The sequence below is a fragment of the Giraffa tippelskirchi genome, chromosome 11, assembly GCF_054371585.1.
Source record: "Giraffa tippelskirchi isolate mGirTip1 chromosome 11, T2T-mGirTip1v1.2.pri, whole genome shotgun sequence".
Classification (NCBI taxonomy): Eukaryota; Metazoa; Chordata; class Mammalia; order Artiodactyla; family Giraffidae; genus Giraffa; species Giraffa tippelskirchi.
In genome coordinates, this window is record NC_137285.1 from 20,871,372 (window position 1) to 20,897,051 (window position 25,680).

The 25,680-nt window shown below is 54.8% G+C and overlaps 1 protein-coding gene across 15 annotated transcripts in view; it reads right to left on the reverse strand.

Annotated features, from left to right (window-relative positions):
- Window positions 1-25,680, reverse strand: part of NCOR2 (nuclear receptor corepressor 2) — a 235,573-nt gene that overhangs the window by 67,088 nt on the left and 142,805 nt on the right. For all 15 annotated transcript variants that reach the window (XM_081540412.1, XM_081540417.1, XM_081540407.1 and 12 more), the window contains 5 exons: window positions 25,610-25,664; window positions 23,088-23,186; window positions 8,422-8,558; window positions 6,504-6,676; window positions 4,522-4,584 (listed from right to left, as the gene is read on the reverse strand). In XM_081540412.1, coding sequence (XP_081396538.1) covers window positions 4,522-4,584; window positions 6,504-6,676; window positions 8,422-8,558; window positions 23,088-23,186; window positions 25,610-25,664 — 527 coding nt within the window. The remainder of the gene's footprint in view (window positions 1-4,521; window positions 4,585-6,503; window positions 6,677-8,421; window positions 8,559-23,087; window positions 23,187-25,609; window positions 25,665-25,680) is intronic.

The following is a 25,680-nucleotide window of genomic DNA, read 5'->3' on the forward strand; positions in this document are numbered from 1 at the left end:
GGCTTCCCTGGTGGCTCAGTGGTAAAGAACCTGGCTGTTAATGCAGGAGACATGGGTTGGATCCCTGATAGCAGAAAATTTCACATGGTTGCAGAGCAGCTAAGCCCGAGAACTGCAACCACTGAGCCCTTGGGCTGCAACTACTGAAGCCTGCACACTTAGACCCTGTATTCCACAACAAGAGAAGCCACCGCAATGAGAAGCCTGGGCACTGCAGCTAGAGAGTGGCCCCTGCTTGCCGCAACTAGAGAAAAGCCTACGCAGCAAATGAAGACCTAGTCCAGCCAAAAATAAAATAAATAAATAATTTTTTTTTAAAAAGTAGTCCTACTGGATTAGTGTCCCCCGCCCCTCGTCAATTTCATGTCCACCCACCTGTAACCTGCGAATGTGACCTTATTTGGAAAAAGTCTTTATAGATGCGATCAAGTTGAGATGAGGTCATGCTGGATTAGGGTGGGTCCTTATAAGAAGAGGAAAATCTGGACACAGACATGCAGAGGGAAGGCAGCCATGGAAGATGGAGGCAGGGACTGGAATGTCTACAAGCCGAGGAACGCCGACGACTGCCAGCAACAGCAGAGGCTGGAAGAGGAGAGGCAGGATCCTCCCCCAAGGCCCTCGGAGGGAGCCCAGCCCTGCTGACACCTTGACTTCGGACTCATGGCCTCCAGAACTGTGAGAGAACACGTCTCTGTTGTTTTTAAGCCACCTAAGTTTGTGCTTTCTTACGGCAGCCCTAGGAAACTAATACAGTGGGTGAATCTCGAGTTTCCATGGTACAGATGAGGAAACCAAGGCACGGAGAGGTTGACTGGTTTGCCTGACATCACAGAGCTAAAAGATCCTGACGCTGAGGTCCAGTGTCTCTCTGGGGATGATGGACCATCTGCAGCTTATCCTACAAGGCCTGACTACTAGAAGTCCCTCAGGATGCTCGGGGCAGTCTCAGTGGTCCCAAGACCTCGGGGACACCTGGATGCTCACTTCCTGGGCTCCCCGAGGGAGGGACCAGAGCTGGCTCATTTTCTGGTACGCTTGCCCTGCACAGGGCAAAGCACTGGGTCGATGTTGATGGGTAGAAGGACGGGTGAGTGCCATCCGCCTCGGGCACAGCTGGGTTTGCAGTCTTTCCTGGGATTCTGAGGGCTGGGGGCCTTGGAACTGCCCCCCGGCCACATCCCCGCCCACTGTGGAGAAAGAGTCCTGGGGGCTGCCAGCACCTGCCTCCCCGCCCTGACCCCCTCCTGCCGCCTGGAACACGTTGCCTTTAGCAGCCACCCTGAGCGGTAATTGTGCAGATTGCTGTAATTCACGGCAGACGAGCGCGCTGGTGCTCGTCACATCATCACAAATGTCACTGAGCAGGGCCTCGGCATGCACTGTCCCCCGGGGGGACTCGCGCACCGCCGTCTCTGTGGGCTGGGACTCAGGATGAGATCACTGCCGTCCCTGAGGACCCAACCTTGAGACAGTGGGGCACACTCCCGGCTCAGCCAGTGAGTCATCCCCAGCCGTCCTCCCAACCCCTGGGTCTGCCCTTCCCAAAGGGAGAGAGAGGGCCGCGCAGCCAACTCCCCATTCCCGGGCAACAGGGAGGGAGCCAGGGGTGGGGTTGCCATGACAACAGAAGACGCAGCTCAGGCTGGCGGCCCTGGGACGTGCATGTGGAGCCCCTCACAGCCCTGGTGGTGGTGGTGGGTCCCCTGGGGCAATATCACTGCCAATGGCTGAGATCTCAGGGTCTGATGTGTGGTTTTAAAAAACCATGCAATTCTACACAAATATTCACAGCAACACTAGGCACAAGAGCTCATAGGTGGGAACAACCCAAGCATCCATCAACTAACAGACAAATGGATAAACAGAATGTGGCATGTCCATACGGAGGACTACAACTCAGTCATAAAAAGGGATGAAGTGCTGACACAGGCTAGGACATGGATGAACCTCGACAGCATGACGCTGAGAGGAAGAAGCCAGATACAAAAGGGCATTCACTGTTTGACTCAATTCATGTAAAACTCCCAAATAGGCAAATCCACAGTGACAGAAAGCAGACTGGTAGATGTTGGAGGTTGGCAGGGCTTGGGAGGATGAGGAGCGGCTGCTAATGGGTACAGGGTTTCCATATGGGGTGATAAAAAGTTCTAGAGTAATGGTTGCACCATACTGGGAATATACTTAATGCCACTGAATCGTACACATTAAGATAGTTAAAACGGTAGATCTGATGTTACGCGTATTTCACCAAAATTAAAGGCAGGGGAGAAAAATCACTCAGTTTTCAAATAAAGTCTCTGTTACACCCCACGGCAAAATCCATACCAGAAACCACAAAATAAACACATAAGACAGAAGGAAAGGATGACACGGCCCCCTTAGGGGGCTGACAGCACCCGCTGTGCCCTAGCAGCTAGAGACCATGTCCACAGGCCCCAGCTAGTGCTCCTCTGAGATGCTGAAAGCAGGACCTCTCCCACGACAGGAAGCATGACTGTCCTCCTCTTATCCACGATGCTGAGGGCCAGGTGCGCCCTTCCTCCTGCTCCATCTCACCTGAGGGCTGGGAGCTTGGAGGAGGGAGGTCTGGAGCCCCGAGGGGAGGGGCTGGGTCCCAGGTGGAAGTCCTGACCAGGTCTGGGGCTGTTCCTGGTCAGTTTCTCTCTTCTTTCTTTTAATTTTTACTGGACTAAAGTTCCTTATAGGAGTTTCCTTGGTGGCTCAGTTGGTCAAGAATCTGCCTGCAATGCAGGAGACCTGGGTTATATCCCTGGGTCGGGAAGCTCCCCTGGAAGAGGGCATGGCAACCCACCCCAGTATTCTTGCCTGGGAAATCCCATGGACAGAGGAGCCTGGTGGGCTATAGTCCATGGGGTTGCAAAGAGTCAGACACGACTGAGCGACAAACCACACCACCACATAGTTGCTTTTCAATGTTGTGTTAGTTTCTGTGCTCCCGTGTTCAATTGCTTCAGTTGTGTTCGACTCTTTGGGACCCTATGGACTGTAGCCCTCCAGGATCCTTGGGATTTCCAGGCAAGAATCCTGGAATGCATTGCCATGCCCTCCAGGGGATCATCCCGACCCAGGGATCAAACCCGGTCTCCTGAAATGCAGGCAAATTCTTTACCACTGAGCCACTGGAGAAGCAATCTGGGTTAGATTCTGCTATATAGCAAAGGGAATCAGCTGTGTGTATACATATATCCCCTCTTTTTTGGATTTCCTTCCCATTTAAGTCTCCACAGAGCACAGAGTAGAGCCTGAGCTATACAATAGGTTCTCATTAGTCATCTATTTTATACATAGTATCAATGGTGTATATATATCAATCCCAATCTCTCAATTCATTCCACCACCCTCTTTCCCGCCTTGGTGTCCATATGCTTATTCTCTACATCTGAGTCTTTATCTGATCAGCTTCTGAAACACCAGGACCAGACACTCAGGCCCCTTGGCACCCCTACCTGGGGCAGAGGGTGGGAGCAAGGCATTCAGCCCGCAGTCCAAGATCTCAGCCTCCAGGCCCGGCTGTCCTCACACATGACCGCCCCTGTGCACCTGGGTCCCTCATTAAAAAGGCCGTTTGTTCCCTCCCTGAGTCACGACCTGGTGCTCTGGGCACAATGAAGCTGCACATCAGCAATGGGGCCTCAGAAGGACCTCAGGGACAAGAGCTGGGGCGGCGAGGGGGGCCAGGTCACCAGCTCAGGATCCCAGCGTTCCCTGGCCTCTGCTCCTCCCTTCCACGTCGACAAAACAGCTGAAAACGCATCTCAGGGCTGGGGTCAAGATGAATGAGAGCAAGCCTGTGAATGGGGCTCAGATGCCCCCCCACTGACCCCACCAGCCTCAGCCTTCCTGCCGGTGCAATGCTAGTCCGATGGCTCCCGAGCATCACCCAGAGATGGGGGCCGGGGCATCGACACCAACATAGCCCCGACAGTGCTGGGCCCCTCCTTGAGATCCTCTGTGCCTGTTATCTCTGGTTTCTCTGGGCCCATCTGGACACCCCTCCCATTTCACAGATGGGGAAACTGAGGCTCAGAGACAGTCCACTGAGCGAGGGAGGCAAGGGCCCAGCCATTCAGGCTCTAATGAACAATGAGGACACGCTGGTGGCTTCTATGAAGAACATGGGGTCGGCATCGCAGCACAGGGAGACGGCGCAGCTGACGGGGGAACAGGTTGACACCGTGACCCCACAGCGGTGGCTACCAGCAGGCTCCGCCCCTCCCCTCAAGGCGCCTAGGAGCGCTGCCAGCACTCTGACTATAAGGCCCCAGAGGCCACGGACGCTGTCCTCCAACAACACGGTCACACAGACCCATTTTCTGGAGGACAAAACTGAGGCTCTGAGAAGACGAGGCCAGTCTGAGAACACCTGGAAATGGAGCCTGGCCCCTGCAGACCACACCACAGCCCCGATAAGGGCAGGGGTCAGCCTCCTCCCCACCACACGAGCTGCAGGGCCTGCACACACATAAAGAACTATGAGAGAGGCCAGAAACCACTCACCTTTCTTGGCTGTCTCCATCTCTTCTTCCGTCCAGCGAGAACTCTCGTTCATCTCCATGGAAGCTGAAAAGGAGGACAACGGGTGTGTTGGCAGCAGTCCGCAGAGGGGCAGTTTCTCTGCCTCTGGCGGCGTGGGGCACCTGCTGGGGTGGGGGTGTGTGTGCAATCACCCCATTTCACAGATGGGGAAGCTGAGGTGGTCCAGGGCCTCTGCATACACCTGGCGGAGTGTGGTGACTGCGTGAGGGCGGGGAGACGAGGAGAGACACGAGCTTCAGATGGGCAGGGACCTCATCTGAGTGTGGACTCACAGGGGCCAGATGAGTCTCTGTGGTGGGGGCTGCCCCATGTATTGCAGGGGCTTGAGCAGCAGCTCTGGCTTCTACCCAGCAGAAGCCAGGAGCCCCCACTCCAGCTGGGACAATCCAAAATGTGCCCAGACATGGCCCCCTGTCCCCTGCTGGGGCACCCTGTTCTACAGGGTGGTTATTAGACTCTGCTCCAACCTGTAAAGCACACGGAGGAGGCGGCTCGTGTTCTTGAGAAGTAAGGCAGCTGCCTTTGGGGAGCTGGCCGAGGGTCTGCTTTGGCTGTTTCTGAGCCTCTCCTCTGAGATCCCCTAGGCGTGAGCCCCGGTCCTTCCCTGAAGGTCGCTTAAGACGTCATGAGAGGGGTGAGCATGAGGGACATCAGCTTCATGGACTTGGTGCCTGGGACAGCGCCAGGCACAGAGTATGCGCTCAGTAAAGGCCGCTGACCCTTGGGGGAAAGTTCGGGCAGCTTCCCAGCTCCCTGCTGCTTTGGCCAACTTCCCGCCTACGGGACCCCCAGAGGAAGGCTCTGGAAGCTGAAGCCCAGGATGGGGAGCCTGTCAGAGGGACCAGGCTTGTGTTTTCCACCCCACCACCCGGCTCCAACATCAGCTTGAGGTCCAGAAGAACGACCCTAGAAGTCAGGAGCACCAATACCCTTCTGAAAAAACCCTCCTGCCCTGAGCCTCCGGGCACGCCAACACCAAGGGGCAGCCGGCAAGAGCTTACAGGAGCTGAATGGGATTTGTGGCCAACAGGCTGGGTTCGAATCCCAACTGACTCCATGACTTTATGGACGCAATGTCCCTTCTCTCAGGCTCAAACAGCCCATCTATGAAATGGGTACAAATGATCTCTCGCAGGGAGAAGGGAGAGGAGCCTTGGCACAAACCTCGGGTGTGGACAAGGAGGGCACCTGTGAGACAGAAACCATCCCTTCCATCAACTCCCACCCTGGGAAGACATCCAGGTGGTTGGGGCCTCAGCCTGAGCACTTAGGCCTTGGGTGGGGGTTCCCACAGACAGGAGAGGGCAGGCTCCAAACAGCCAAAATGGTACAGACAAGCACACATCGGCTGCCCCCCTGTGGCCAAACTTGGGAACTGCTATGCAATTCTTTTTTCCCCACCTGAGGTTCAGAGCACCTGGGGGTGGGCACCCATTGAGCAGGAGAAACTGAGGCCCACAGAGGTAAAGGTACAAACCCAGATGCCTCCCAGGGCTGGCAGGGACAGCAGCACTCAGGCCCTTCTGAAAAGGGGTGGGTTTTTTGGCCATGCTGTGTGGTTTGTGGGATCCTAGTTCCCCAACCAGGAATTGAACCCAGGCCCCGGCAGTGAAAGCCTTAGGAAGACCCGAGGGCAGATATGATTGAAAAACAAAACAAATTGGTGATCTGGGTTTGTAGGTGAAATCTCCAGCTCTGGAAGGATCACAGCTGACAGCCAGCGAACCTGCCCTAGGCACTGTTCTAGGCACTTCGTACACACAAAGCCACTGAAACACTCAACCCCACAGTTACAGGCATTACTCACAACCATGGTGCTAATAAAGCCACCAGGGCACAGAGAGGTTAAGGAACCCACTGCAGGTCAAACAGCAAGTTTGCAGCGAATGTTGGGATTCTGAGCCCGCTGGGCCTCAGCGCCCCTTCCCCAGCCCAAGACTCACCCAGCTCGGCGCTCTGCTGCGGGGTGACGGCCTCCTCGCTGTTGGCCTCGTTGGCCATTGAGCGGGTGATGCGGCCTTTGCGTCTCCCCTGGCTGTTGGCGGTTTTTCGGCCTTTGGAGGTCACTGCCTCCTTCTCATCGTTGTCTTCCCCAGAGGTGTCGTCCGTCTTCTCCCTAAAGGCCAGAGAGGGGAGACAGGGATGGTTTCACCCGGGCCAGGAACCTAAACGGCAGTTTCAAGAGACCTGCTTTTCTTTAGCAAGATGAGTGCTGGCTGCCAGCGATTTTCTACTAATCAGGGAGTGGAAAAAAGGGGGAAAGCTCGGGGTGACGCAGTAGCAATCTGCAAGGCTCCTTTATTCACCAGATGAGGGAATGAGGCTGGTAGAGGTCTGCAATGCCATCTTATTTATCAAAAGGGAGGTGAGAGCTGGTAGCTGTCATCTGCTTTGTTCTCCTAACAGGGATGTGGGCTTTGGCTTATTTTATTCATCCAGTGTGAGTATGGGCTGGTGACTATCTGCAAACCCATTTTTTTAAAAAATTATTTATTTGGCCAGGGTAGGTCTTCATTTCTTCAAGGGCTTTTCTCTAGTTGTGGAGAGTGGGGGCTACTCTCTCGTTGTGGTGATCAAGCTTCTCATTGCAGTGGCTTCTATTGCTGCAGAGCACGGGCTCTGGGGCACATGGGCTTTCAGGATTGGCTCCCAGGCTCTAGGCTCGTAGGTTCAGTAGCTGTAGCGCATGGGCTTAGTTACTCCAAGGCATGTGGGATCTTCCTGGACCAGGGATCAAACTCGTGTCTCCTGCATTGGCAGGTGGATTCTTTACCACTGAGCCTCCAGGGAAGCCCTGCAAGCCCATTTTACACATCAACTAGAGATGCTCTCTGCTATCCGTTTGCAAGATTACTGGAATAACTGCATAGGAGTGCAGGCTGCTACACCCTTCAGTCCACTTTACTCCCCAAAGAGGAGATATCCCCCTACAAACAATGCTAACTTTGCCTTCTGTGTTATCACGGGCCACTGTGTCCTGCAGAAAATGCGAGAGGAGAGTTTCGCGCTGGCCTCATGCGGGCTGAGTCAGGTGTATGGGGAGCATGTGACCTCAATAACTGGGGCTGGGACTTTTCTCAGAAGCCGACTCAGGGGAGTTTACTGCAGGGCCGCTCAGATTTATCACCACCGCCTTCCATTCATCTTTCTGAAGGCCCTCGCAGGAGCGTCTGGGAGACGGGGGTAACAAAGCCAGATGTTCTCAGAAGCCACATTCCTGAGCCCGCTCCAGGTACCTGGCGCTAAGCTGTGCCCGCCCCACCCCCCCCACCCCTTGCTTGGAGTGAATCTCCAGCTGGCGGTGCTCCGCCCCTGGCAGGCACGGGAGGCCATCAGGGGCCCTGAGGCGAGGCTGTGCCTTGATCTGCAAGAACTCACACTGACAGCGATAATTCTAAAGGTGAGGGCCTGCGTGTACCTCGTCCTCTCAGATACTCCCCCTCCCGCTCTCAGCATCTCCGGAGACTCAGCTGAGGAAAGGGGAGGAGACGGCGAGGTGGGGGGCGGCGAGGCAAAGAGTTCCAAAGTCATTGCCTGGATTTATTAGCTCAGGAGTAGAGCTCAAATGAGCCATCAGTCTCTAAGGTCTCCAGAGGCTTCAAGAGAAAGGGTGGGCGGGTGAAGGGAAGAGAAAGGAGCGGGCTTCCGGGAGGGGGGCGGCGTGCTGCCGGGGGACCAGCAAAGCAGAAAGCGCTTCCCTTCTCAGCAGGCAATCTGCTGTAGATAGATGGCAAATGCTCACACACCTTTACGGAGGGCGGGCGGCCTGCAGGCTGAGTACCGACCACGGCCCCCCTGCCCGCCGGCCCGCCAACTGGGGGTCGCGGCCAGGCCCCCGCAGGGCGGCCGAGCTGGCCTTACTTGATCAGCTCTTCCTTGTCATTCTCCACGTCGGGCTTCTCTTCCTCCTTCTCAGCCTCCTTCTCCTTCTCCTTCTCATCTTTCTCCTCCTGGCTGCTGCGGGGCATCTGCTGCTGCTGCTGCTGCTGCTGCTGTTGCTGCCAGGCCCCAGCGGAGGGCAGGGGGGCAGTGGGGGAGAGAGAGAAACAGCGAGGCAGGTGAGGCTCTGCACCTGGACTGAGAGAGCTGGAGGGGACGGGGAGTCTGGGGGAGCCCCCCTCTCCAACACCTGCAGTGTGAGCTGGGCAGAAAGCCCCACGGTCTGGGGCACTAGGAGGCAGGAGTCAAAGGGCGAGGTATAGAAAGTGCTCATGTCAGACACCTGGCCTCTGGCACTTGGTGACTGCGTGACCTTGGATGAGGGTCTTAACCTCTCTGAGCTCCGAGTCTTTCCTCAGAAAGCATGCCTACCCCTCAGCCAGGCGTGGGGAGGCTGAAAGGAGAGAACGCTTACAGAGTTGGCATCTGGCACCAGTATTTAAGTGGAGTGGGAGCCCCAAGGCAGGAGGGTGGGGCCCTGGTCAGCTTCAGGAAAGAGCAGGGTGAACACGGGCAAACCTGGGTCACAGCCTGAGGCCCCTGCCTGCCTGCCTGTCCGCCCCAGACAAAAGGTCAGGCCAGCTCTCTAGGCCTCAGTCTCCATGTCTGTAAAATGGATAGATGGAAGGGCTGTCCCCAGGCTCATTTGAGGGTGGCTGCAGCTATGATGAGGGCCTGCTTTTGCTGCCATGGGCCTGGTCTTCCTCTCCAGTCAGTCAGCCCTCGAAGGGGAAGAGAGCAGGTCTGCTGGACAGGAGAGATCAAAGAGGCTCACGGCAAAACCAGCCCCCTTCCTGCAGGCCTGTTCCTTTCATCTCCTTCCCGAGTGAGTGAGGCCGGCAAAGGCCAACCTGCCCCCGTCAGCTGGGCTGCTGACCCTGCCCTCACCAAGACAGGGAGGGCAGGCAAGCTCCTCCCCACACCGCCGCCCGACTTCCTTTCTGTCCTGCCTGATTTCTTTTAAGCCACACACTGATTCTCTTGGCCACCCTCAAAGTGCTCCATGCGGGCAGCTGCCAAAGCAGACCATCTATCTATTCCCCTGAGTCAATGAAATAAAAAAAATAAATACTCTTACACTGTTGGTGGGAATGCAAACTAGTACAGCCACTATGCAGAACAGTGTGGAGATTCCTTAAAAAACTGGGAATAGAACTGCCATATGACCCAGCAATCCCACTGCTGGGCATACACACTGAGGAAACCAGAATTGAAAGAGACACGTGTACCCCAATGTTCATCGCAGCACTGTTTACAATAGCCAGGACATGGAAGCAACCTAGATGTCCATCAGCAGACGAATGGATAAGGAAGCTGTGGTACATATACACAATGGAATATTACTCAGCCATTAAAAAGAATACATTTGAATCAGTTCTATTGAGATGAATGAAACTGGAGCCCATTATACAGAGTGAAGTAAGCCAGAAAGAAAAACACCAATACAGTATACTAATGCATATATATGGAATTTGAAAGATGGTAACGATAACCCTATATGCGAGATAGAATAAGAGACACAGATGCATAGAACAGTCTTATGGACTCTGAGGGAGAAGGTGAGGGTGGGACGTTCTGGGAGAATAGCATTGAAACATGTATATTATCATATGTGAAACAGAACACCATTCCATGTTCGATGCATGAGACAAGGGCTCAGGGCCGGGGCAATGGGATGACCCAGAGGGATGGGATGGGGAGGGAGGTGGGAGGGGGGTTCAGGATGGGGAACACATGTAAACCCATGGCTGATTCATGTCAATGTATGGAAAAAACCACTACAATATTGTAAAGTAATTAGCCCCCAACTAAAATAAATAAGTTTATTAAAAAAATAAATTAATTAATAAATAAATAAAAATAAAAATGAACTGCAAAGCCTTTCAATGTGTGCCGAGGGGTGTGGTCACACCAATATTGAAGCCAAGGAGAAAGAAACCCAAGCAGATGGAGAAGGTGAGGGTGGAGGGCGGGGCGCTCTTTCTCCCCATCTTTCCTCCACACCAGGAACACACGCTCATCCTCAGCACACGCTGCCTTGGCCTGAGACCCCACCACCCCCAATCCCCCCGCCCTCCTCTGTAGCTTTAATTTATGATTCACGATGCAGCTGAGCACAGGGGTCAGCTACAGGCGATCTGTACAGAGCGGGGGTCTGGGTATTCATGGGGAACTGTGGGTTTTCCGAGACTGCAGCAGTGTGAACCCAGGAAGCTCTTGGCTCGGGTCTGCCCACCTTCCCCAAGAACCTCCCTCTGTTCTCCAAGAGGAGGGGCAAGGGGGCAGAAGAGCCTCCTTCCACCCACTGCTATGTTGCTGTCAATTCCTAATGGGTGGCCCAGTGTCCTTGAACTAGCCCATCCCTCACCACCATCCCAAATCCTGAAACACTAAACTTCCAAACGCTGGGGAAGATGGAGTGGGGGGTGGCGGAGACCAGGACCCAGAGCGAGGGGAGATGGCATGGCTGACTGGGGCGGGGGGGGCCCTTGCCCCGTGGGCTGCTCAGCATGGCTGCTGTCTCCACCTGTGAGACCTGTTCGGCTTCTGCACACTCAGGAACCTGACGCCCAGGGCCTGGAAGGGCAGGGCTGGGGCTTTCCAACCTCAGGGAGCTTGATGTCTCCTGAAACACCATCGCTGGACTTTGTGCCAAGAATGCCCAACTGGGCTGCAGCTTCACTCCGAAGCTTTATCTGCTGTCCCTCCCAGTGGTTGACTTCAGGAGCACCTGTCATTGTTTCCTGGGTGTAGGCTGGGGGCAGTGTCTTCAGGCCCCCCTGGAATCTCACCCTTGGGCCACAAAGCAGGCCACTGTCTGCCCCCAGCACGGCCAGCAGAGGCAGCTCCCGAATCGCTGACCCAGGCGGCAGCGTGCTGCAGACGTCAGCCCTGCACTAACACAGTACGAATGACCGGGGCTGCTCCCAGGAAGTCTGCGCCTGCGCCCTCCTGCCCAGGCCCTCCTGACTCAGCCCTCCCCCACATCCTCCAAAAGCCCCACTGAGGAAGAGGCTCACTACCCGCCCAACACTGTGCTGTGCACGGTCTGTTGATCAGCTCCTGGCCCCTCTGAAGTCCTGAGAATAAAGATAATGAAAAACCAACAGTAATGGTGACCTGGGGTTCGTCCACCGTGGCCGCTCCTTCCCTGGACCATGCCTAACACCATGCAAATACTGCCTCGTTTACTGCCCTAGCCTACCTCTGTCAGGAAAGGACAGGGACCACTGCTCCCATTCTGCAAAGAGGCAACTGAGGTTCAGACAGGCAAAGCCTCACCGTCTCAGAGGGAGGGAAAAGGGAGCTCTCAGAGAGGGGGAGCAGGCCTGATCCTGTCATCCCCAAACCCCCTCTGAGGGTTTCACCTGACTCTACACCCTAGTTGGCATCGTGGGCTCAGGTGGGGCTTCTATGGGCATCCTTGCCCCTTTTCATCAAGGCTACCTTGTCCCTCTTGCAAGATTCCACGAGCCCCCACCTGGGCCTGGGCCAGCTCGTAACCACCCATTTCCCTGCATAACCATCCATATCACAGCATTAATAATAAAAGTAGCTCCCAGCATCCCGTGCCCGGCACATGTTTTATGTACTTCCTCATCTCCTTTACCAACCTCCATCACATTCCCATTTTACAGAAGATGACACTGAGGCACAGTGAGGATGACTGACAAAGCTGGGAAACAGCAATGGCAGGATTCAAACCCGGAGGCTGAGCTGACTCCGGTCACAACCAAGCCCCTCTCCTGTCATCTCCACCATGCCACCCCACCCCCTGACTTCCCCAACCCTGCCAGTCTCAGGGGGAAGCTCTGAAATCCTGATCCGCACCAGAACCTGGTCATTGTCCCTGCTGCCTCCCACCCAGGTGTGTGATCCCACTGCCACACCCCGTGGCCTCCAACTTGACACTCTTATCAAGCCCCCCAGGGTGGGGGTGGGTGACTCCCACATCCCATCCTCTGGGAGAAGTGACTCTGGAGCCAGGGCACAGAGCCCCGTGGATGGGCTCCCAGTTTCCTGGGGCCTGAACTTCATCTTCCTCGGAGGAGGTATTCCTTTTCCCCAAGCTGAGTGATGTGAGTGGAGGGGATGAAACAGAGAAACCCCAGGTCAGTCTCGGCCTGAAACCTGGTTTCCACTGGGAGGGACTGTCGGGCCCAATAGTGACCATCTCCCTGGGACATGGAGGAGGCCAGCAGGCTGGCATCCACTCGCTCCGGGAGCTTGATGGAGCCAGAGGGAGGCCCCAACTCCCAGGCCAGTCCCTGAAAGCCTTCGAGGACAGCAAACATGGCGACAGCTAACTCTGGGACGATTCACACCTACTAGAGCTCCGCTTGTAATCTTAGGCCCATCATTGATCGAAACCGCACTTGCTGGGTTTCAAGGGCAATTTAGAGCCACTGTTCTCACAGCTGCGCACTCTGGTCATCTGGGGAGCTCTGGGAAGTCCCGACGCCCAGGCCCTACCCACACCAGTCATATCAGGACCTCAGGATGACAGCCTGCCAGCAGCGTGTTTAAATTCCCAGATTATTCCAATGGGCAGCTAGGTTTGACAATCAGCAAACTTTTTCTGTAAGAGCCAGATGGTAAACACTTTAGGGCCATCGGTCCATCAGTCTCTTTCGCAATTACTGACTCTGCCGTTTATAGTGTGAAGACAGCCAAAATGTAAACAAGTAAGTGTGGCTATGTGCCAATAAAATTTTATTTATAAAAACAGGTAGGGGGCCAGATTTGGCCTGCAGGCCATAGTTTGACCATCCCCGTCCCTGACAAGCACTGTTCAAAAAGAAATGCACACACAAAGCACCTGGGGATGTTGGAGAAATGCAGATTCTCGCTCAGCACGCCTAGAGCAGGCCTGGGAGTCTGCCTTTCTAAGTAGCTCCCAGGGACCCCCAATGCTGCTGGTTCCCAGACCACACTCTGAGGAACGAGGCTTCTGGGGTGGGGGGGTCCTTGTTTCACAAAACACACCCAGGACCCTTGCCACTAGCAGCTGGTGATGCCTGTGGACCCGGGAAAAGAACTGGAAGCCAGACTCCACCATCTCAAATGATTCTGAAGCTCACAGTGAGGTCCACCTTTGCTTTCCATCGGTCATGCTGACAACGGGCTTTGTGCCCAGTGCTTGGTCGTGAACGTCACCTCCCAAACCACAGCACAGCTCTGCGGAAAACCTGACCGGATCTAGGGCTAGCCAGAGCCCTCAGTTCTAATCCCTGAGAGACCCCTGCTTACCGAGTGCTGAGTGCTGGACAAGCAGCCCGTCACTGAGCATGTGCTATGCTAAAGGCCCAGACCGGAAGCAGTACAGAAAACATTATGAATAAAAACAACAAATGCAGATGAAGCACAACGAACATGTGATGAGGCCTTCTCTTCAGTTCATACCTGTAGTTAATAACAGCCTCCCAACAGTCTGTTTCACAGAAGAGCTCACGAAGACACAGAGAGGTTAAGTAGCTCGCCAAAGGTCACACAGCATTTTCCTAGCAAGATCCCACAGACAGGTGCCCAGCCTCTCACCCTGGACTGGAGGAATCACAGGCTCCTCTCACTCCCATTTAAGCCTAAGTGTGCCTACTCCCCTTGTTTATTCCCTCCACAAACAGACAGTGAGACCCCATGGGGAATACCAAATTATAGAAAATATCATCCCCAACCTTACGGAGCTAGCACTTCAGTTGACAAAGACAAGGAACTATGACAGGACGCATGGAAGCTGCAATGTTAAGAAAATTTTTAAAAGGTCCAGCACTTTGCAGAGGCAACAGCGATTTACCCTGATGAACAGGGAGGAGGGAGGAGGCCTCTGAGCTGAGCCTCCAAAGGCTTTTGGTAAAGAAAGGTGAGAGAAGATGTTTCAGGGAGGGGGCCCGCTTGAGCAAAAGCAGGCCGAGAAAACGCCCACTGTCCTTACCGAATGATATACTGGACGTGGCAGCAGAGTCTGGCCAGCCTTAACGCCCTGGCTCAGAAATATGGAAGGTGGTTACTCCCCCAGTGGTCCCGTGGTTAAGAATTCACCTTGCAATGCAGGAGATGACGTTTCAATCCCTGGTTGGAGAACCAAGATCTCACATGCCCGGGAGTAATTAAGCCCGTGTGACACAGCTAGAGAGCCTGCGTGCTCAACTACTGAACCCGCATGACACCACGAAGATCCTGTGTGCCGCAAATAAGACCCGACGCAGCCAAATAAAAACAAATAAACAAACATTTTAAAAAGAAGAAAAAGAAAAGGAAATACAGGAGGCGCCCTGATAGCAGTGAACAGCCACTGAGGGCTTTTTCAGAAGGTGGAGGCGGGGAAGGAATGACGTGTTCCATCCCACGTTGCGGCTGATGCAGTAGCTCATCAAGGGAGGAGTGGCCGTCGGTCTGAGCTATGAGAGGAGAGTTCAGTGAAGAGGCGGTAGCGACCGTCCAGGGAGGAGTTGGTGAGATTTAGTTCTCAGATGACAGGTTCTCCCAATACCTGATGAGAATTTCCCAACACCCAGCAACACCGACTGCAACACAATCTCACTCATTCATTCAACAAACATTCTGCTGAGCATGAACTATGTGCCAGTGAGCAAATCCGGGAGGGGCCTGCCCTTGAAACACCCTATCTCCTGCAGAGTGAAGGGACATGCCAGGAGTCCAAGGCTTGGTGGTAGGAGTGAGGTCAGGGGTCAGGACCAAGACACAGCAGAGTTTTCTGTGGCTGGCAGGCCCTCCCTGACATTCGGCCCCCACCCTTCTAATCCAGTTCACGTGTCTGGAAATGAAACTCAGGCAGGGGATGCCTTGTTGGCCGGTGAGGAGCGTCCTTTGTAAGACACACAGATACAGGTGTGCTGGGTCGGCTTGTACCAGCTAACAAATGCAGACTAGTTTCCAGGGATTTTGCAGGTTAGCTGTTAGAAACAGCCATTCTTAAAAGTGGAAACACATAACTTTGTAATGAAAGAAATTATAATAAAAACAAAGGTAGTAAGTACTCAAAAATGCACCCCTTTCTCATTACTTGACTGCACTGGCTATGGTCTGTGCTTCCGTATGCAGCCGTACCTACACGGTGCAAGTAGGATAGGATTGCATCCTACCAGGTGCCAGGCACGCCCCTTTCCAACTCCACATTCAGCTGGTAGCCTGGAATCAGCGGGGTAGGAGTATTTCCACCATGGCAATCAGCACGTGCTACAATCGGGGCTTCGCGCCCAGAAAGCTGGTTGCCAGACACTCGCCAGCACTCCACCGCACATCGATGCGTCTGCATAACCTGAGCAACATCCAACACCCACACCCGTCACGTCTGTTCTGCCTGCTAGGAGATGCCTGCTTGAGGTGGCCAAGCCTCTGCTTCAACTGTCAATCAATCTTGTCCGGCCACTTGGGATAAAATCAGTGGTGTACACCTCAAGACCGGGTGATCTAGCTCCTCCCCTCCACACACACCCCTCCTGGGAGATGTCACACCGGTTCCTGCCTCCTGCCTCAGGGCCTTTGCACTCAGGGTGCCCTCTGCCTGGGAGACTCCCCCTCCTACTCTGCCTGACCGGTTCCTTCTCATTGCTCAGGTCTGAGCCCAAAGGATACCTCCTCTGAGAAACCTTTAGGATCCGCTCCTTCAAAGCTGCCTTCTCTCCTATGTCAGCTGCCTTCTGACCCCGGCTCACCGTCTGTACCCCTGGCCACCCCCTCGGATAACCACGTCATTTACTTGGGCACTGTCGATCTCCCCCAGGCGGCGTGACAGCCCTGGGGACCTGGTTCGTCTCGTTCGCTGTGGCATCACCTAGGGTGGTAACACCATGAAGGAAGGACTAAACGGACTGGAGCTTGGCCACTGTCTCCCCCCACCCGCCCCCGCAAGGTCCCCTCCTGTGGTGACCCGAGCTGGCGCAGGCCCACATGAATGCTGCTCTGCTGGGAACTCTTTCCTGATTCTTGGCAGCCGAGCCTGAAATGCCCGGATGTGAGGTCTGTCAGCCCCCACCCCTCTCACCCCCCGGGGGGTCGGACTGATCCCTGCTCACATTTGCCATGTCTTCCTGTCTCTTCGGTGCGGTCTGCCTCAAATAGTGCGGAGGGGGAGCTGGGTCTCCCCTGCCACTGTGTCATGGCTGGTGAGAAGGCAGTGTCTCTCTTCCCCAAACGGCAGCCCAGCTTGTCAGGTCCCTGGGGCCTGGCCTCTCCTGCCGCCTTCGTGGGAACCATGTGCCCCAGGCGGGGATGTGTCTGGGAGACCATGGGCCTGGACAAGCCATCCATAGGTCTCTGCCCACAAAACCGGGCAGGGGATTAGGGTTATCTGCTTGCTAGAGCCCTAAACCTGGACACGATCTCGCCCAGCCCAGCCTGCCCCCAGCAGAGCGGAAGTGGCCACCTCCTGCAGGCTTGGGCGGCCCCGGAGAGTCAGACTGACCCCCAAGCTGGAGTCCCATCCGGCCGGGGTGGCGGTGTGGGACCGGCCCCCTCAGGCTCACCAAGTGGGCAGGGAGCAGCACAGCCCAACCTGGAGGCAATGTGGCCGCAACTGGCGGGCCATGTGTCCCCTCTGGACTTCACCAGGCTGAGCCATCCAGTGATATCATCCGCCCAGGGGGGCAGCCAGGGTCTGGGAACCAGCACCGACTGCATGGTGGCCGCCCCCTCCCTCCGGGGATGGCGCTTGGCTGGCCCTGCCCTGGAACGCCATCTGGTCATGCTGTCCCCTGTGCGAGTTACCCGCGGCGCGGGAGTCTCTGGAGTGCAGAGCAACTGGGAACAAGGTCACCTGTCCGCAGGCAGGGAGCTGGGCGAGGAGGTGGGGGAAGGGAAGGAGGCTGGAGGAAGATGAGGGATACGGGGGAGGGGCGGGTGTGGGGGAGAGACAGATCCAGAGAGAGAAGAGAGACGGGGGAACAGGGCTGCAGGCCAGAGAGAGGAGGGAGGACGTGGCGCCCCTCTCTCTGGACATCCTCTCTCAGCTCCTAGGAGCGGAAGGCTGGGCGCCCTGTCCCCGTGCCCATCTACGATGGAAGAAAAGACAGACCACGTGGCCTCGAGGAGACCACGACCAGCCCAGCTCCCAGCTGCCCACTTAGCCCTTAGGGGTGGAAGAGGGGAGGCCACACACCCTCGGGGAGAGGCCCCCTCCACGGCATGCCCCCCATCGCCAGGAGTCTCCCCAGCAGAGCTAGGCCACTGGTCTCAACCTCGTCTCCCCAACAGTTCGCATAGTTAAGTCAGGGAGAGACTTCTGACCGCAGCATTCCTGGGCTCCAGCACTGCATTTAGCTGGGATAATGTGGCCCCTCCGTCCATGAATCATGAACTATAAACCACAGTGCCGTCACTGGTGCTCTGAGCTGGTCCCCGCCTCGGCCGGTGACTCACCTCGAGAAGAGGACGCGGGGGCCCTGGCCACAAGCTCACCAGCCACTCATGGCTAGATCTTGGGGGCTGGGGTCCCGGGGGGTGAGGGCTCCTTGCCAAAGCTCAGGTGTGTGGGGTTGGCAGGGGGTGGGTGTGAAAGGGTTGGAATTCCTGACTCTCCCTCTGTCATGATAGGAGAAAGCTGGAAAGTGGATGGCACCCTCTCTCTCTGGTGTTTTTTTTTTTGGCCGCGCTGTGCAGCATGTAGGATCCAGTTCCCCAACCGGAGATCAAATCCGGCCCCCTGCATCGGAAGCATGAAGTCTTAACCACTGGACCGCCAGGGAAGTCCCCAGGATGGCACCCTCTCTGACATTCCAAATGGCCAACAGGTGTCCCTGCCTCCAGCCGCTGCAGGGCCAGGCAGCCTCGCAATGGACGCCAGGGCAGCCTTGTGTTCTCAGGTTATCGAGGGTCTGAGCCCAGAGACATCTGTTGGCCGAAGCTTTTCATCCAGGAATTTTGTATCTGCTTTTGTAATCATCCCCGCTTTTGAATGGCAACCACCGCCATGACGAACCAGGGGCCCGGCACTGGATGTGCAGAGGCCATCACAGGGCAGGTGTCACCTGAACACACGAGGTGACATCTTGCTGCCCACTGTATGGTTAAGCATCACAGGAGGTCAGGACCACCATGGAGCATAGTTTCAAACATGCAGACATGTGGGATTTGTCCCCAGGATGGAATGACCAGGTTCCTTCCTAGAAGAGGCCTGCTGCCTCAGCTGCTAAGAGTGCACTCAGCCTTTATGGCCCCTGGGCTGAGACCTGGCCCTCTCTGCCCACCTGGGGAACCTGGGAAGGTGTTAGCCCACCAGAGAATCTTCTGTCCATGGGATTCTCCAGGCAAGAATACTGGAGTGGGTTGCCATTCCCTTCTCCAGGGGATCTTCCTGACCCAGGGATCAAACCCTCATCTCCTGCATTGGCAGGTGGATTCTTTACCATAAGCCACCAGGGAAGCCGGATGACCACACAGTGTCATACATCCAGCACGGGCGCGGGGGGTCAACTTTGGAGAAATGGAAGCAGGAGGGCCCGCCCACCTGAGGGGCATCTGAGGGCGGACAAGTTGAGCGGCCCCTAGTGGCCGTCCTTAGCTATGGCGTGGCCAGAGAAACATCAGGACCACAGCCTGTGCCAAGGTTCTGAGCTGCCAGGGTGGGCCGAGTGTTGGTCACACACAAAGAGGGGACACAGAGCTGTCACCTGAGCACCTGCTGTGCCTCTGGCAGACGGTGACTGCTCCCTAGCCCACGGTGAATCACCCTCCAGGCTCATTCCCACCTGGTGCTCCCAGCTGTACAGAGCAGAGGATCTCTGCCTGCCTTACCACTCCTCCCCACCCCCATCTGCTCACAGTATCAACCCACGGGGGTCGACCACCACGGGCACCCATCCGTCCATCCACACATAGGCGCCCAAACAGATACACCTGCCCGCAATCCATGCCAGGCTGGGGCACCCCTGCCCACCTCCTGGGAGATTTATCAGCAGGATCACAGATTTTATAAAATCATGGAGAGAGAAAGCAGCTCAGGTTCACTCCAATAAGTGCATCTTGAATTAAGAAGAGGGGCTGCAGGGCCTGTGTCTGCCTTTTATTTCGCTGTCACGGGGCCAAGAGATGAGTTATGACCACAGAGTCAACACCTGGGGTGACCCATTTATCCTGTATTTATGAACAGGGCTGGCGGATGGTGGTGAGGGCGGTGGATCTGCCTGGCACAGGAGCCCTTCTGGGTTTGCCTGTAAATCTCTGTCCCCAGCAAGGCCGGGACCACACCACGCCTCCTTGCAGCCTCCACTGATCAGAGGGAGGGGAGAGCCCCGAAAGAGATGGAGGCCTCCTGCCCTGCCTTCCTCTCTCTTTCTGCATCCCTGTTCTACGCTGGGAAGCCCAGCCTGAGATACCAGCTTGAACCTCACCAGAGAAGCCCCATGACCCCAGCATCACAGCCACAGCTGACCCAGGACGACTCAGATGAAAAGAGGAAGCAAACATTTCTCCTATGGCCATAAAGCACTCCAGGGCCCGCAGTGCCTTGATCCTGGCCTCTGTCACAAGTCACACACACTCTCTGTACCTCCTCCCCGAGCCTTATCAAACTCTACCCCACAGGTCCTGAGGGCTGAGAACAGATTTCAAGAGCAAATATGAGTTGTCTGGCCTATACAGAGTATTGTTGTCATTGCTTCATACGTGACCTAAGATTTAAAAATCAGGCAGTTTCACATAATTCCAGATCTCCAGGTCATCATTATAAAAAAAAAAAAAAATCAGATCTGGACTTCCCTGGTGGTCCAGTGGTTAAGAATCCTCCTGCCAATGCAGGGAATATGGGTATGATTCCTGGTTCTGGAAGATTCCACATGTTAGGGGGCAACAACTGTGTGCTGTGAACCACAAGTACTGGGCCCACACGCTTTACAGCCTGTGCTCCGCAGCAAGAGAAGCCACCACAATGATAAGTCCTCGCACTGCAACTAGAGAGTAGCCCCCGCTTACTGCAACTAGAGAAGGGCCAAGGGCAGCAATGAAAAACTCATCCCAACCAAGAATTAACAAATAAATACAATTTTAAAAAGATAAATTAGCTAAAATTTTAAAAAAAATCAGATCTGACAATACAGGGCCAAGTAGTCAGCTGGAGCTGATGAGGTACAAGCTAGCTAGTTAATCCCAGGCCTCACCATTCCCTATTGTATCCCATGGATTGTCCATCTCTTCATTCATTTAAGACCCTGGAAGGTACTCAGACTCCTGCTCCTAAGACTCTCGGGGCACTGTGCACTCTCTTATGCCCTGGTGCTCTAGTACCTGCTGTTCCCTCTGCCCAGGTCACCCTCACCTCTGTCCTTGTCCTCCAGAGGGGCTGCTCCTCAACCTCATCTTTGGGGCCCCTTACTCGATGGAGCCTCTCAGGCAGACCACTGGCATGCTGACTTGGAACCACCCCTGTACACTTGGTCTAGATGACTGGGCACGGAGCCCCCTGCATCAGCACACAAGCGTCCAGTGGACAGATGAGTCAGCAAGCAAGGCATAAACACCACAAAGTGAAAAGCATGGCAGCCAGGACCAGGGGCGTCAGACACTGACAGCCCCCCACCCCTCAGGACTCATCTGGAGATATCCCCTCCCTAAGGTGACACCAACACACAGTCTTTCTTTGCCTCCCTCCATGCAAATGTGGCTTTCAGCATAAGGTGAGGAGAATGGCCCTGTCTCTCCCCATCTGACTCAGAACACTTTCCTCTCCTGAGCACCCAGCCCAGCCACAAGAAAGGGCCTCATGAGCCCACCCACAAGGTCCCTACAAAGGTAGGGGAACAGGGGTTCTGGTACACAGGAGATGCTCAAAAAACACCTGACGATGTTTTTTAAATCAATCTAGAGGCCTTATTTCCCCCTTTGTTTAGCCACAGTTCACACCATGCCCTACTGCCTCTTATGCCAGCATAGTTAAGCTCTCTGCCTGGCATTTATTTGAATTCTTGCCTCTCCAGTCTAGAAAAGTTCCTAAACGCACTTCAATTTCTAACACGCAGCCATTAGGTCTTTAGAACTGACTCGCTCCAAGCTAGTACACCTCAGTTTTAAGCATCTGTTAGATGGGCGAGCAGGCTGGCCATTTGTGGCCGTGCTAAACCTAGAAGAAAACCCTATCCTCAAACCAATCGTAGCCACCCTTCAATGACTGGGCCCACAACAACCAATGCTCGGTCTCAATCATTTTGGCCTGATGTTCAGGATGCAGTAAGGGGTTGTCTATTACCCTCTGCCAACAGACTTGCTTCCCTACTTATACATGGTTTAGCCAACAGGGGAATGGACTCACAGTCCTGAAGCACAGTTTCCAGAAAGCAAGAAAGGAGACAGGGGATATGTAGACCAACCCCTCAAAGGCTGTGGGCCTTGATCACAGAGTAGCTGCTTCACAGTGGACACTGGAACCCTATGGGAGATGGCTGGACTTGACACCCTCAGGGTCCTGTCCCCACTGGCCTCGGAAAGGGAAAATGCCAATGTCAGGGAGTACTCACCTACCAGAACCTCTGAGTCCTGCTCTTCTGTCCTGCTAATTCTGACCTTCGTCCCTTTCCCTTGTCCGATCTCCCAGGCCAGAGGCCCCAGAGAAGGATATGCCTCAACTAGTTCCAGTCCAGCATGTAGCAGCAGTGCCCAGTGCCTTCTGCAGGGCCCCGCCTACCTCCCCCTGCCTGCAACACAAGTCCACTCTACTATCTCTCCGCCTTCCCCCCACCCCCACCGCCCCCAACCTCAGTACTCCCAGCATCAGCTCAGGGCTGATTCTCATTAGCCCAAAAGTAAGACTAATCCATCCCCATCCCTCTGTCTCCCCAACGCCAAACACTCGTGAGCCCCCTTAAAAATGTGTGCCACTGACCCCCAACACCTTTAACATATTTACTAATTTCTTTTTAAACGAACAGCCTTTTCCTCTAACTCAGTGGTCAGCAGACTTTTTCTACAAAGGACCAGATGGTGAATATGTCAAGCTTTGCAGTTTGTCATGACTATTCAACTCTGCTGTTATAACAGAAAAGCTGCCACGGTTAATTCCTCAACAGGTGTGTGTGGCTCCCTGTCAATAAAACTTTATTCACAAAACAAGTGGCTGGCCTGACTCACCCGAGCCTTAGTTTGCCAAGTCCTGCTCTAACTTAAATCATCCCTCAGTCATATCCAGTGATGTTTGAAATACGGCAATTTCAAGTACTGGCTACTCTTTTCCTTCAAAAATGCGTGACACTAAATACCAAAAACTATTTAAAATTTTTAAATGTTAAGTTTGTGGACCAGTCCAAGTCATCCTGGAAGCCCAGGCCTTGCTCTGGGAATGTGACTCTGTTCACCCCAGAGCCTATGGGTCATCAAGTCAGCTGTTCTAGAATTTTCCAGGCTGAAGATGGAAATGGCCATTTCTCCCAGCTCTCTTCTCTACTGTTGGGGTAGGACAAATACCCCCAGAGAGGGTTTCCCAGCTGCCACTGAGAGGACGCAAAATGAGGGACCCACTGCTGAGAAACACGTGGAAATGTCACCGCAAGCGGCAGTCAGGCCTGCAGCTGCTGAGCATGCTGGGAGTCAGCCTCAGAGCATGCTAAGAACTCATCCAGAAGCCCGCTCTGCCCGCTTCTCACCTGGCTTTTGCCGCGGCGGCGGTAGCTCCGCCTCACCAGGCTCTTATAGTTCTCATTCTTCTTGGTCAGGTAGTAATAGAGGACACACTCAGCCACTGTCTGCAAGACAGAGAGAGAGAGAGAAAAGACTTCTCAGGAGTGTGCAGTGTGGGCAGTCGGAGCAGGAAGCCTGGGTTCAAATCCCACTTCCTCCACACACTGGCTGGGTGATCCTGGCTAGTTTACTGAACCTCTCTGGGCTTTGGTTTTCTCACCTGTGTCACGGGAGTACTATACCACATACTTCATAGGTTTGTCATGAAGACCAAGTAAGTTAATATACATGCATATAAAGGACTTAGGACCACAGAGCACGCGCTGCAAATGTGTGACCTCTTCGTATGGTGGGTGCTGCTACTATTAGCAATCGTGACAATAAAGCCGTCACCTGCCATCCACTTGAGGAGAACAAGGCTTCTAGCTCCCTAGCTGGGGTCTGGGGTCTCCTTTCTCTCACTCCAGCTTCCTCCTCCCTAATATTTGGGGCCCTGAGTAACCTCTTCCAAGCTTCGTGCATCCAGCCTGACTAATGTCCCCATGCGACTCTTCACCTCTTGGGACATTTGTCTTTTCTCTATTGTGGTTTTTTCCACGTGGACCTGACACCGCCACTTGCTGAGTAAGTGGCTGGTTCTCTCTGAACCCCACCATCTCCTCCTTGTCCATATGAGACCAGTAAGAGGGCATCATCCACAGAGAGCAACTAGAGGACAGAATGCGATGATGCCACCACCTGGGCCCACTCCAGGTGACAGCTCGCTTATGCTGGCAGCCATTACTGACATGATGTAAAATGTTTCTGTGATGCTCCGAGCTAGTGCCAAGCCAGGAACTGGCCTCTGAGGGGCAATCCATGAGGGCTGCTGGGTGCAGAGGCGGGCTGGGCCTCAAACCCCTGTGTCCTCATCCACTTCCTGGAATGGACTGTGAACAGAGGTGGCTCCCAGGCTAAACCTGACCACATGCACAGCCCGCAAAATAGTTCGGAATAACATTTTATAATCAGATGCCAGTATCTGCAAACTGGGGGATATGGGTGTCTGACTTCCCCTTGAACAATTCATGAAAGTGCCTTCCTGTGTTGGACAACCAATGGGCTGGCCCTAAGCCTTAGGTGCCCCTGTAGGTGGGCATGAGTAGGTGGGCATGTGCTGGCCAGTTCACTGGGCTCCCACCCTACTATTGGCCTCATTCAACATCAGGACACACCAGTCCCCAGAGGCACAGCAGGCGGCTCCAGCTTAGACCCTTCTGGAAGCTCTATTTGAGTCTCAGCTTGGGCTGCCTCTTAGCCAAAGAACACCATAAAGTTTATTTTCCAGCATAGAGACCTCTGATTTCCTCATTCAAACAGGGCTGCTCAATTACCAATGTCTGAAACCCCTGCTTGAATCTCCAGGGAGCCCCAACCTAGAGTCTCCTGCCTTGTCCACACCCCTAGTAAGAAGCTGTCACTAACTCAGAGGAGAGGCTATTTATGGGCTTGCGTATCCACACTGGTTTTTCAGGCCGGGAGAGATTTCGCTTCCCCATGCTGCCCCATCTGCCTCCTTCTATGGGTATCAGTTCATTAAGGGCAGATGCTGGGAACAACTGCTACTCTTTAAAACACCCGCCTGGATCATGCTCCAACTGCCCTCCCGAAATTAGGAAGCGTGAGGCCTCCACTAGCAGGGTATTTGCAAAGCTAGGGGTGGGCAGACACCCCCACACTGAGAAACAAGATTCGGGGAAATGCCGCTTTAAACACCCAGACAAGCAGCTCCAGAAAGTAAACCTTTTCAGGAAGCTTGTCTGGCTCCGCCCCGATGATGCTAGGGTCCAATGGCAGACTCTGACCTAGGGCCACGTCCAGCCCAGCCTCGTGGGTGCACAAAAGGGGGCGTTACCATTCTCTAGGAATGGTCTGTGTCCACCTGCCAATAGGGAGCTGGAGCAGAGAAGGGCACCGCCCCTGTGGAGCTCGAGTGTCAGTTCTCCATCAAGTTTTATCCAAAGGGGATGAGGACTTTGCCAGCCACATGCCTGGCTTGGCATAAGGTGTGTCAGCATAGAGTGACCATCAGAGGGACCTAGAAAGGTCATTCCATCCAGCGCCCTGGAAGACCAGAACTCTTGCCCATAAAGCCTTAATTAGGATGCCAGGCACAGCACAGCTTCTAGAACCCAGGTCCAATCTGCCAGGATGCTCGCTGCCACGTCGGAGGAGGAGCTGGTGCACACAGCTCTCCTGGGGTTTCCCAGCCTGGAGCTCCGCCCCCGAGGGCCCGGGAGGCTGGGGCGGGGCCTGTGGCTGCTCCCAGGAGGGAGGAAGGAGAGAAGCGCTGTCAGACACAGCAAGGAGAGCAAGGGGCCGGCGGGCAGAGGCCTCGTGGGTGGGGAGGGAGGGTCCTTCACCAGCAGCCCAAGCGGCTACCCGCAGGAGTGGACGCCAGAGGGGAACGAGGAGGGGCGGCCGGCGCTGCGCTCCTGGGCAAACTCACCTTCCTCTCCAGGAATGATGCGATCAGGCCGAAGTTCTTGGGGTGCTGCATGAATCTGCGGGGAGAGAAGG